The 13,530-nt window shown below is 38.9% G+C and overlaps 3 protein-coding genes across 8 annotated transcripts in view; all 3 read right to left on the bottom strand.

Moving 5' to 3' along the window:
* LOC137891265 (protein MTSS 1-like) overlaps positions 1 to 1,449 on the bottom strand; it is a 48,799-nt gene extending 47,350 nt beyond the window's left edge. For all 6 annotated transcript variants that reach the window (XM_068735793.1, XM_068735798.1, XM_068735795.1 and 3 more), the window contains exon 1: positions 992 to 1,449. In XM_068735793.1, the coding sequence (XP_068591894.1) occupies positions 992 to 1,063 (72 nt within the window). In that variant the 5' untranslated portion in view covers positions 1,064 to 1,449. The remainder of the gene's footprint in view (positions 1 to 991) is intronic.
* A 1,487-nt stretch (positions 1,450 to 2,936) lies between these two features.
* mal2 (mal, T cell differentiation protein 2) lies at positions 2,937 to 7,613 on the bottom strand. The gene is made up of 4 exons (XM_068735304.1): positions 7,339 to 7,613; positions 6,169 to 6,339; positions 4,643 to 4,843; positions 2,937 to 4,433 (listed from the first exon to the last, which is right to left on the bottom strand). Exons 1-4 carry the CDS (start codon positions 7,453 to 7,455, stop codon positions 4,362 to 4,364), a joined length of 561 nt encoding a protein of 186 aa, XP_068591405.1. The 5' UTR covers positions 7,456 to 7,613; the 3' UTR covers positions 2,937 to 4,361.
* Positions 7,614 to 9,693: 2,080 nt separating this feature from the next.
* On the bottom strand, positions 9,694 to 12,119 carry LOC137890936 (CD209 antigen-like protein C). Its single transcript, XM_068735303.1, has 4 exons — positions 11,989 to 12,119; positions 11,691 to 11,765; positions 11,325 to 11,546; positions 9,694 to 10,287 (listed from the first exon to the last, which is right to left on the bottom strand). The coding sequence occupies exons 1-4, from the start codon at positions 12,092 to 12,094 to the stop codon at positions 9,908 to 9,910; spliced, it is 783 nt and encodes a 260-aa protein (XP_068591404.1). The 5' UTR covers positions 12,095 to 12,119; the 3' UTR covers positions 9,694 to 9,907.
* Positions 12,120 to 13,530: the final 1,411 nt, after the last annotated feature.

Below are 13,530 nucleotides of genomic sequence, written 5' to 3'. Positions count from 1 at the left end.
TCTCTCTCTCTCTCGCTTTCCTATTCTCCCTGACATCACTTTTGTACTATCTCTTTGCATCTCTGCTCACTCAAGTCTCTCTCTCTCTCTCTCTCTCTCTCTCTCTCTCTCTCTCTCTCTCTCTCTCTCTGTAGTGGCCACCACCATCACATATCAAACACTAGCACCATGGCAATTGGGCTTTCTCTGCATTTCTTACTCCCCTTGTTGACAGCTTGGGTTTAGTGAGCCGTCACTTTATATTTGGGTACACAGCCCCGTCTGTAGCGCTTTAAAATAAAACACTTGAAAGTGAGTGTGGCTTATGTACAGACAAAGCAAATACACTAAGCATTTGCATTTTTCTCCACTATATTTCCTGGCAGCATAGTTCGCTGACAGTTAAGAGACAGAGGGGCCATGACTACCCAGTCAAGTGAGACATGAGGTGCTGAATCTCTGAGCAGTAATCATAACAAACTTCCTGCCTCCAGCAGACCCGATGGCTGTCCATTTGACCTCCGCATGTCAGAGCCTTCAGACCCTGCGGGTCATGTTCTACCCTGACAGCTACATTCCCAGAATTCCTTCGGGCAAGTAACGTTACAACAGCTGGAAAAATTTGCTAATTATCGCTGCAACGCTGATAGATAACAGCTAAATAAGATCGCGCCCTAGTTTAGAGAGTGCTTTATTCCGCCTCTAACCAATGATGGCTGATGCGTCCACTTCAAACGGGAACAAAACAACCCTGTATTCTTTTTTCCAGAGATTAGAGTGCATCGATATATAATAATGCAAGTTAGCGAGCAAACGTTACCACAAAACGAAAACGTACGTAGGTTAATATGAGACCAGGTAGACGACAGGGCTGCTAACCAAGCTATCATAAACAACTAACTACACTGCTGGTTGGGAAGTTACCTGGGTGGGATAGCTAACGTTAGTGTTTGTACGTCACGTAACAGCTCTCGGGTAACATACGGTGTGCTGAAAAGTTAACTTGGCTTACCTTCATGTCTCCGATAAGAGTTTGGAAGAGTCCTCCAAGCGCGCTGCATTCCTTCTCGATCACAGCCTCCATTTTCAGGACCAAGTCCAGCGGTCAGCCCCGACTCAGTGAGCCGCTATCCAGGACAAACAAATACTTCCCCCAAACGGACCAACTCGTTTATAAAGATTCTGTTGTTCCGTAATCGACGAACAACAACTTTTTTTGTATCTCAGCCAAACACTGAAACACAAGGAAAAATCAGCTCGGTTCTGCTCTGGTGCGTTTAGTTCAAATCAAAAGAGAAATTTAAATCCTCTCCCCCCCACGCCGTCCCGTTCATACCCATGGCTGGGACGTGAAGGTACTATTTTGCAGTTTGCTCTAGTCGAAACTAGAAATATTCCCAATGCTCGGCTTGTAACGTTAATCCGTATCTTGACAGGTAAATGCCGACACACACGGGTTCTTACTGCCTTCTCGACACTGACTGAGTGGGAGAAAAACGAGTCAAGAAACAAGCGTCAAGCGTGCTCGAATAAAGGGAGGGGGGAGCATTTCCGGTTGATTATTTTTCACCAAAATAAAATATTGTTAACGACGGTTTTAAAGTTGTCGTGAATCATTTTCTGTAATATAATTGAAATAGAAAATTAGGAAATAAGTATTTGTGTAATCCCAGCAGGTTACTCTCAAAGGGGTGTATATATATATATATATATATATATATATATATATATATATATATATATATATATATATTTAAAACATTTAAATAATCATTAGACCAATGATATCACAACACACAAACAGCAGTGCAGACATGCACATCAGTTAAATGCAACATCAATTAAACATGAAAAGCTTTAAGTAAAGCTTTAAATTGTTTGACACTGGACGTGTTGTTGTTTTTTATTATGAAGGATCACATTCGATACGTTCGGTATTATTCTGTTTGACTTGACCATTATGATGGAAAATCAAGGTGAGCAGTGGTGAGCGATCGCAGGGGAAGTAAAGTTGATTGATGTTTCATTTGGCAGCATTGAACTGCATACAACAGGTATTAAACAATGGATGGATGGTTGAACTAGGGTTCTAAATGACCAAACATGACTTTTGTAAGAATATAACACAGTATTTTATTATCTGCAAGTTTTGTCTGACTTCATAAGTGTGGAGGGTGCATGATATAAGCACAATATTCTATAGCGCTTCCAACTTTGTTTGTTGATGATGCCAACCTTTTACTATTTATGTATAAACATTGGATAAACATGGACATGTTGAGCAGTTGTAGATAACAGGCGACATCTAGTGGCTGAATAAAAAAATAACTGCAGTGAGTTCAAATGTAATATGATATATGAACGTTAATGTCGTCCAAATACATGTACAGTTAGGGCAAATACTACTGGCTGGAAGGTCAAGTGAATGCCATTACCTGCTGTGTCCTCAAGATACATCAATGTCTATGCCAAGTGTCTCAGTGAAATGATAAGAATATGTCGTTTAACTGCAGTTGTGGTACTGAATTAATTTGAATACACAAGCAAAGAACATTTTCTGTATTCAAGTGCAAGTTGAAAACAGTTGAAATAGGTAAAAAAAAAAACTGCAATGGACGCCATTGAGAGAAGTTGTGTGTTCAGTCTTCTTATATAGTCGAAGGTTCAGTCCCCATCAGTTACAGTCTCTGTTCTTGTCAAAAAAAATACAGGGCCACCTATGCACTCTCACAGATAAACAAAGGGACATTGTTCGCTTGACCTGAGGAAGTGTGTGGGAAACGACACTGCCTGGATCACTGCTGTACGTGAGTATATCCCTGGACGCTCTCGTAAAGTCCATTATGTGTAGGACTTCACATTTTCGGACTTTGGCGACGCCCAGTGGTAGCATCAAAAAAGACACTGTGGCAGAAAAACAATGCACCTCGTAATTATGCAAAGACAAGAGCTTGTTCTTTTTCAAAACCTTTATTTCGGTAGTTCTAAAATTAAGACAAGCAAAAAACAACAGGCAGCAGGTGTTAACAAACAGGAAAAAATAATTGCAAACGATTTTTAAATCAATAACATTTAATAGTCTGATGCAAACAAAATTAAACAGTAAATACAACTACTAAATCATGTAGCAAGATAGTTATTGATTTTGGCATTTTATAATGCATCAACACAGCTACAATAAGGATCAAACCCTATACACATACTACTATACGTACTTGAATGATCCATTACTAGATAATGATCATTGTTTGAAATATAGTAGTTGACAAAGGCGTTTTATTGATGGTCAGATTAAATGATTAGTTTGAAGTAGAATTCAATAGAATGACAGATTTATTGAACTAATACCTTGGTCAAATGATATGTATCAGTAAGTCACAGTGGAGTTAGCCACATAGGGCAGCACTCAGAAAGAACAGTTTAACAGTAGCAGATAGTATTTTGTGACTGATGTTAACTGGGAATGTACAATACTTACAATATTGTGAAAAAGATTGTAATCAGGATAAAACAATTTGACAAAATGCTCACAAAAAGAAATTACAATTTTGAAATTTAAATATCAGATCAACTCTCATATTAAATAGTGGCCACATAAAAATGTAATAACAGTCAGTCGTGTTACATCTACGGTGAGTTTACAGCTCCTTAGCACCAAGGTAACCAGAGGACAGTGGAAACACTCATGTTGCCTTTTAGGCTCTTTCAGAGAAATTGCGCCATCACATTAATATTCTGTTTTGCATAACCCATTAGCAGCAAACATAGGCATGTTTCTTTGTGTTAGGAAAGGGGAAATATTCCCTCCAATGAGGATGTGACTCAAGAAATGGGGCAATATTAGAGGTTTAAATTGCACCATCACTTTAATGTTCTGCTGTGCAGAACCTACAAACAGCATACATAGGCATGCTTATGTTATTGGAAATGGGAAGTATTCCCTCCAATGAGGATGTTTTTCAGGAAATGGGGCAATATTTGTATGATTGACAAAGTAGACGGAAAAATAAAACCATAACTTTCACAAGCATCGATCATATCTTGCAAAATCACCCTGTATAGCCTTGTAGGTTATGTTAACAACTTACACTTCTTTAACCCTGTCCTAAAATTCCTTTAACAGCCCAGACTGTGACTACCTGAACCCAAACCTTTCAGTAGCACAGAAGTAGAATTCCTGCAGGAATATTATTGTTCAGGCATCTTCTCATCTAAATTTTTCCTCTGAGGATATTAGTTTCCCATCAGGAAATAACAATGTTTGCACTGAACTGAACTGAATAACAGGACTTTCAATGGAGATCTAGATGGTGTGGCTGATGTTTTAATACACGCTGAAGTTACGAAGCAGTTATAAAACTAGTTTGTGCTGGATTTCAAGGTTACATCCTCCACCTCTTGAAGCCCATCACCATGCTGCAGCCGTAGCATAGAGTCACCACAAAAGCAAATACCTGGGACAAACAGACAAAAGGAGAGAAAGCAAAAAAACAACAATTGGTCAGACAAACCCAGTCAATTTTACTTAGTGTGCTAACTGCAACTTGATTAACTAACATTAAAAGATGACTGTGAGTGTGTTATGATAATATTAGTTAAAATGCACAAATTCTGCATATACACTGTGCTACAGACTTCATTTGAAACGATATATAGCACTCACCGTGGCGGCAACATTAATACTGTACTGCTTCTCATTCAGGACTGTGAATATATTGCCCCGAGGGTAGGTTATACACAAGACGGCCTCAGTGCTGTTGGGCAGTGGCTTGATGTTGGCTCCTCCATTAGCTGCTGTAGTTGCTGCCTCCAACACAAAGGCAGCAAAGTAGAAAAGCAAAGCCATAAAATGGTAAAACACATCCTGAAGGAAAAGAAGAGAGAATGCATTAGAAATAAATACCAAAAAGTTCAAGTAGGTGCAATACATGGGAACAAAGAATGAGCAACATGTGTGTTTTATCCCATTGGACAATTATCAGACAACGCTCTGAGCTCTGAAGCTACCTGGACTTTGGCATTCACATAACAAACCGAGCCAATCTGTCAAAGCATCAAGCGTTTGCATTAATTACAAAGCACTGGTAGACACAACAAACACGGCAAAAAAGAACGAGAGAATAAAAAAGTGATTTGGAAACCTTCCTATTAAGAAAGAATGGAGGTGGATCATTAGTCACAGAGGCAGAGAGGGAGTGTCAGAGAGTCAAGAAGGTTAATGAGAGTTTGTGCTGTCGACTGTGCGAGCCGGGCGGGACTACAGGCAGACCTTTGTTGCGTTTTGGTGTGAGCTCATCATCCATGTCACTCATTGTTCAGCTGAAAACAAACAACCAACCCCACACGCCTGGCTACTCCTGGGAGCAGGGCCTGGAGCCCGAGGAAGAGCTTGTTGCGTCTGAGAGCCCAGACTTAACACAGAGTACACTACAGTGACATAACACGACAACATGGCACAGGTTCACTTTAATCTCTCATAGATATATAATCATAGCAGTCATTGCACTAATAGAATATGCTCTACAATGATACAATCAGACTGTCTTCTAATAGTGAGTCCTACTTCACATCTGCATGTAGGTTATTATCGATTGATTTGAAGACTATTTGCTCAATTAAGCAATTAAGCAATTAATCAACTAACAAGTTCATCTACTGTATAAAACACCAGAGAACAGTACAAATAAAACTCTAAATCACAATTACTAAAAGCCAGAGGTGATGCCATTAAAGGTCTTGTTTTGACTGCAAACAGTCCAAAACCCAAAGAGAATACATTTGCTATAATGTAAGTCAAGGTAAAGCCTGGAACCATCATATGTCTCTCATTTATGCTTGAAAAATTACAGCTATGAGTCAGTTATTAGTTGTCATTTGGTTAACCAATTAACGCACACAATGCGTTTTGGTGAGTAGCACTGGATGCAAACATGACTTTAGTTTAAAAGAAAGCTCTGCAGAGTCCCTTTAAATTTCACTGCTAATTTCAGTCTGGTTATTTTTTCGTGCCATGTCAAACCTAGACAGATCGACAGCACGCTAAAAAGACAGACAGCTAGACAGCTGTGCATATATCTAGCTGTATTGATAGATGGAAGGATGGATGAATGAATGATTGCAGGGACAGACGGCCAGACGAGTAGGCTGACCAATGTGACTGATCAGCTATCCGCTGTATCGACATCTCACCAAGACATTCCAGTCGGTGTTGATGCGGTCAGCCAAGCCGGTGACGAAGAGCGAGAGGTAGGCGGAGGACAGGAAGAAGGCGGTGAGGGACACAAACATCACCCAGCCCTGCAGCAGAGGCACGGGCACGTTGGAGGACGCCACCAGGATCCATACCAGACCACCAAATAACTGGGGATAGGATCAAACACTCACATGGGTCATCATGTTGAAGAGGACACAGTAACATAGTCACAGGCTGGTTGTCAACTATTTATGATAACTGTACATATGTAGCCTGTACTGCACCTACAAATGCCAAATCTAAAATATGTATATGTCACTGATATGGAAATCATCGGAATATTGTCAATGTAAGGTGACCTGGAACAGCTGTGACTCAATGAATATCAGTTTGTTGGTGCATCAATAATTTAAGAGGTTTTGCATTCTCTGAAAATGTTGCTCATAATACACTCTGCTTTTCACACCAGGGTTGTCTCCTGCTAACAGCACTGTGATTGGTCACAGAACCCAAGGCAGAGCAACACATGTGGATTAAAACACTAAAGAACATGGTGTTATGGAACTTCCCAACTATTTATAGCCGTACCTGCTGTGATTAATGATAGGCGTTGGGAAAGACTTTAAATGGGTACAGCCGATAACTGCCACAACTCTGCATTTAAATGACCCTGTTTCCATCTGAGGGCCTATTATACTATATATGCAGGCACTGAACTGCAAACAGGCCTACAGATAAGTAGTCAAATCATCATTTGCTTAGATAGCATGTAAAGACACCGTTAATACTGTGATGTTCACTAGAAATGAAGCCTTTTACAGGCCTGCACTGGTCTATGAAACAGTCTTGGCGACATTGCTCGAGGCGACATATGCCCTTGCTTTGGCTGTCAAGCGAAAGTAAAAAAAAACCCAAAACAAGTCAGGCAATCACAGTGAAGATCAGCGTGTTAACGACGTTTAAACAGTGAGCAGTCTGCACATCACAGATGAATAGCGGTGTCAATAGCCTACAATTTACAGCCTGACAACATATCAGGTCATCAATTATTGATAGTGACTAAAGGTCCTGCAGAGTAGTTTCTACAACAGCACTGAGGTCACTGATAAGAATATAGCACGCAGCTGAACATAAATAAGCTCTCTCTATTAAAAAAACACACTTACTATTTCTACACAAATGAGGGCTCCAGAGTAAGTTCTGAATATTTCCAGTCCCAAAGGTAGGGAAACAATTGGCGCTGGGAACGAGGTGGCAGCGGGATTAGTGGCTGGTTCCGACATCTCTATATCGCCCTCTCTCTTTTCTCTAACTCCCCCTCTCCTCTGGCGCTCACCCTCCGTCTCCCACTGAAAAGACTCCGTCGGACAAAGGACGGGAGCAGCGGGGGAAATTCCTCCGGAGTCATGTGTCCCCCTGAAACAGGTCGGACAGGTGCAGGTGCCACTCCCTGGAAACCAGCGCTGCATTCAGGGACCTCACGGAAGCTCCTACACCCAGATCATTCTTTTCTTAAATACCATAATAATAATGGCAACGTGGACACCAGAACTTAAGTAGTTTAAATTGCTTGTGATGATGACTATAATAGATCATAGATGGAGTCGATTAAATTATACCCATACATTTAAAACAGATGATCATAATCCATCCAACACCATAGCCGATCATTTATTCTTTAAACAATTGCAGTGATTACGTTTTCATGTAGTGCACAAAAACGTACATTTACTCAAGTACAGTAGGCCAACTTAAGTAGGCTACAAATTCGAGGCACATGTACTTTACTTGAGTACTTCCATTTTTTGCATTTCTATACTTCTACTCCACTATATATCAAGGGCAAATATTGTACTTTTTACTCCACTACATTTGTCTGACACAGTATGTATGTGAATGCAGGACTTTTACTTGTCGTGGAGTTTTTTCGCACTGGGGTATTAGTACTTTCACTTATGGTCTGAATACTTCTTCCACCAATGCTCATATGTGTAACACTGGAAGGATGAAGCCAAGTCTATAAAACGTGATAGAAAATCCTGAAACTAAGACTTTAATGAATGTATTAGGTAGAAGTTGCTTTTAGAGAGGGAGGCTTAAAAAAACTATATCCATTACCCATAATGAATTAATCAAATTTACTTTTATGTCCGTCCAGACAAGCCTTGAAATGAATATAAATGTTTTTAAAAGGTTATAACATGCCAATATATTTGATTTTGGCCGAATAAATCTGCTGTCTGCATCAGACATAAGTAAGGTAGTATATCAATTATCTTATAAAAGACTTAAGGGTGTGTTTGCAATGATGAAACACCATTGACGGATTACTCCTTTACTCCTCCAATTGTTGACATGTTTTTATGCTCTCCACACCCTAAATGTCAATTATTGATAACTGCGCAATCATTCACATTATAAAAGGTATATCTTGTATTTCTGGTAATTCCAACACCAACTGAAGGCAGCAATTTTACTCCCATTTTGTCAGTGTGTTGGCTTGGCACTTGGCTCCCTCTGTGTGAGCATTTACCAGCAGAGAACAGAAACATTAGTGAGAGGAAAAATCAAATAGTTGGAGTCATGGCTACTGATGACATTGATTTCACGCTGAGGCTAAGAAACAATGGCTCATGCACTGGTTAACTTTCCCAGTGCATGAGCAAATAAGTTTGAAAAGTAAATATTACCTTAAAGGTTAGCGTAACAGCTGAAGAGAGAAGAGAACATATTGCCAAAGCAACATTTACCATGTTTGCACTAAAACATGGAACTGAAACGGTAAGTAATGGAGGGTATTTTGTTGGGAACACAGTTTGTTTTCATGACATGGTGACGTCAAATTGCTATGTTGTTAATTCAGGTGGTGAGAGCAGTTTCTTATAATCCACATAGAGTTAATGTTTAGCCAGGACTTGGTTTATGTGAACCAATGTTGATTTAACCTCTTAAAGGGCACTGAGCTTAGTTCACTTTAGTGGCTGGCAGTTAAAATCAATACGACCGGTATAAGACCCCTGTATCCTGACATTTTTTAAGACAATTGTTTAAAAGATCAGCACTGCTAGATTAGAAATCTTTTTCAAGGCAGATTTTCTTTTTTCAAGTATCAAAGAAGTTTTGAGATCACATATTTGTCACAGTTCTCTGTACATGGAAAGTCATTCAGTCTCTGGTTAGTCTCTGGAGGCCGCACAGTCATCAATGGAACAACAGGAAGACAGATTTTAAAAAGTAAATTGTGAAATATAACATGAGTCTATAAATTATTTCATTTTCACAAAATTTAGTGCCGTTGCTGATGTGAAAAATGTTCCCTCGCCAAATTTGTAGAAATCCTCCTCACCAATTTGACCGTGTTTAATTTAAGTTTTTATTGTTAATTTTAGAATCAGCGGAAGAAACATTAAGAAGACACAAGAATGTGCATTGCAGTTTTCACTTTGAATTACTAATAATTGATAAAAGCAGGAACAAAATATGAACAGGCAATGTGAGGATAAAAGAAAACTCATTCAGTATAATTTTTTAAATGGATAAATCACCTTTATTTATATTTTAGTGCTGTTTATATCATTTCTGAATTAACTGTATATTTGACACCACTAGAAGGAACAGTTGTAATCAGACTATAACCATATGTATTTATAGACCAGTAAGAGCAATAATAATCAGATACAAAATGGTGGGCACTAAATGGCATCAACTGAAAAACAAACAAATGCCAACAGGACCTTATTTCTGACATGCCCATGAAAATTTTCTAGTACAAGGCACGTCATTAAATTTCTTTGCTGTTCGTGAGACCTCGGCACAATCCTCATCGTCATCACTGTTATTGGGCTCCCCGCTTTGCCAGTATTCGTCACCTAAAAGATCAGTCCCATTCACCCACTTCCATGTGCCCTCTTGCTCCTTGTCAGACAGACCGATCCAGGTTATCTCATACTTTTTGATGACAAAATCCAGCTCTTCTTTTGTGGTTATGATCACCAGGTCCGCTCCTCTCTCTTTACAGTCGTTTCTGCTGCTTCCCCAGGTTTTAGTCACTCCATTAGGAGAGAAATAGTAGCACTTGTCTCTGAATGATTTCCATCCTTGGTGGCAAGATTGATCTAGAGACAGCACATGTGTATTTTAATAATTGTGATCCTGAAACTGTTTTCGTTTTAAGCTAAGATTTGTGGACCAGCAGGGAACAAGTTTTGTGAGCTTAAGACCAGGTTCTCAAGAATAATTTCTGTAAGTGACTCGAGTCAAGGTGGCCACTCCTCACACCCCAGAACATATAGGCCTATCAGACTAAAGAGAAACTGTAATATTGGAAGAGATTTTTTGTTGTTGTTGAAAAAAGCAGTCATAGAAATAGTTGACACTCTCCACATTCCTATCGTATAGGCTACTGTAACTAAATGTACAGGGGGCAGAAGCTCCTGTAGATTTAGCCTACCATTTCAAAGTCCTATTAATTTTTGAAACAATGGGTCCTTGATTTCAGACCGTGGTAGACAAAACAAGGCTTCTCATTTCTACTCTGCAACCATTTATTTTGTTGGCAGAAATGACAGCTATATGTTTTCACTTTTACCGTTACTTGCAAAGTTTGGTCATGAGGACTAACCAAAGAGAGTGGTAAACACAAAGACTCATAGCTCCACTATCATGCAGTGAGTCTGCACTTGGTTAAATGATTCCTACACAACTGTGCTAAATATTGTAGTTTTAGTTAGAATTTAACAGTTATGCAGATTAATCTTTCACTTTTGGTGCAAAATGCCTGCTGTTTACAAAACATGGACTCTGAGAGTTGCTATTTTGGATACAACACTTTTGTGCTGTCTGTTTAAAGTTACACAGGAAGTGTTCAGTAATTCTGTTTAAGATTAAACAGACAATACAGGAATATTTAGACCAGTTAGATTTAGCAATAAATAAGACCAGCATAAAATGTAATGGATTACGTGAAATGATGCTGCATTAGTGAGAATTACTCATGTTATCATCCTGGTCCTTGTGCTTAATGGAGTACACTAGCATGCATTGTGTGATCCATCCAAGTCTATTTTCTGCATCTAAGTTCAATTTCCTTTCTACAGTAGTGAATCTACGATTCCATTCAAGTTTTAATTTCTTGCATAAGTACATTTCTTACCTGTTCTGTTGAGATTCAACCTGTTGACCTCCTCCTGTAGCTTGTCTCGACTCTCCGCCATAGCGTTGTATTGGCTCTGCAGCACCTCCATCTCTTTTGTCAGGTTGCCAGAGTTAATCTTCAGTTGATCTAGCTCATCTCTCAGAGTGTCTCTGTCTATGGTCAGGCTGTAGATCAGGTTTTCAAACTTTGAGTCCTGATGATAACCGATAGCCCTGGAATCTGCAACAAGTTCATTTAGAATCAATGAAAAAACATGAAAATCATCAACTGCTACACAGAGTTAAGCTTAGTGATTTATTTCAAGTGTTCAAAGAAGTATTTGCTGTGTAGTTATGCTCATTGTTGAGGCAGTATTGTACTTACTGTGTGCCACCACACCTAAGATCAAAATCAGCAGAAGAAACCCCAGACACACTGCAGCAGCTCCAATCCACCACACTAAATCACAAAATGATCACAATAAGGTAATGAAAAATCACAGACAAGCAGTGCAGATGCCTAATTTAGCTGAATGGTTTATTTAATTAGCAGTACTTTGTCCCCATCCACATTTCATCAAGCATAACATAGCCCTTTTATAATTACTACAGCTACTGTTTCTGTTACAGTAAATGTTGTGCTGTATATATTGGCAGGAATATAGTTGTATGTGTACTCTTACCTGAGATGCGAGATCGCCATCCGTACTTTGATCTGTTGTCAGAAGTCATCAGATTCAGACTATCTTCCCAAACCTCCCCTGACTTGCTGCTCAATGTCACTGACATCTCCCAAATTTGTGGTCAGTATTTGTGTCAGTTCTTCTTCAGGCTCAATGATTTGCTGAGACTGCAAATACAGTCTTGTGGGAAGGACATGTTTGGTTTGTGTCAGCAGAACTCTGGGGTTGTAGTGGATATGTGAAGCCTTTAATTCCATAAATGATAATCATTTGTTAATTTTACTGTGCAGATCAATTCACATTTACCATCATCTATACTTCACAGTTGTATGCCTGTAATTGTGCATCAGTGTACAGTAGCAGTGTATTTTAACCTGCGACTTAGTTTCTGTCCTTTATTTGCATCAGGATTGCGGCTGAGCATTTAATGATGGCACACTTACAGGACAGTCAGCAATTTACTTATTGTTTAAAAAAACAGGAAGTAATGGGTAAGCCTTGATAGCTTGCCATGTAACCTTGCAGATTATACAGAGTAGAGCAAAGCAACTTGAAATATATTGTTCCATATTTCAATATTTAAAGTCACCATATGGACAGCACCATTTTTGTACAAATAAAGACAATTGTTCATGTTCAACACCATAATAAACAACAATGAGACATGATTGATTTTTCATAATGTCTTGGTTCAAGATCAATAACGTTGAATGTGAATGGCAGGAGATGTCCTCCCATATTCAATCCATAGCAACCATGTACACAACCAACAAGTGCAGCACCTGCTAATACATTCACTTGGTTTGTCAGTGATGTAGGCAGATGAGACACTTATTCATTGTCATTAGTCAACTGACTAAAAAACAATACAAGAATAATCATACGCATATTGTAACCACTGCAATTTTAATGCTTACATGTTTTACATGTTATTGATACTGCAGTGAATTGAAAGGAAAACATTTTTTTAAAGGGTTTTAAGGAAGTGGCAATTTTGTCTGTAATATGTTACACTGCAAACCCTCAGTGTTGTGCACCTCTAGGGGCCTAAAGATGCACAACACTCAAAAATCTGACAAAGGGCAGAAACATCAGCAGCAGCAAAAGAGGAAACATTTCATGGGAATTACTGGAATAAAATAAGTAAAGTGCTGACGTCGATACTGATTGCGGCGCATGAAGAAATGTTAAGGATCACCAAATACATTACAGTTCCTCCTGAGGAGAAATTACCAGTTTTCATGGCAATACATTCAATAGTTGTAATATGTTGTCATATTTAATGTATGTGATGTTAAAGTCAGATTACAGAAAGGGCATATTGGCTAGAACATTTTTTGTCTTCTGCTACTCATTTTAAAATATTATTAATAGAAGTATCCATCCATTTTTTAAAAACACAAACAGAAATATAACTTTATCTCTTTTTGTATGTTTCACATACATGTGTAACTCAGTGATACTTCATCATTCTCAAAGTCACATTTCTCTTCACTGACAGGTTTATGCCGTTGAATCTGGCATTTTCCCATGAAGTCATCT

Source organism: Cebidichthys violaceus, unplaced genomic scaffold (genome assembly GCF_023349555.1).
Source record: "Cebidichthys violaceus isolate CVI_PGR_0920_01 unplaced genomic scaffold, fCebVio1.0.p SCAF_7, whole genome shotgun sequence".
NCBI lineage: Eukaryota > Metazoa > Chordata > Actinopteri > Perciformes > Stichaeidae > Cebidichthys > Cebidichthys violaceus.
This window is presented reverse-complemented; position numbering and strand designations above follow the sequence as displayed.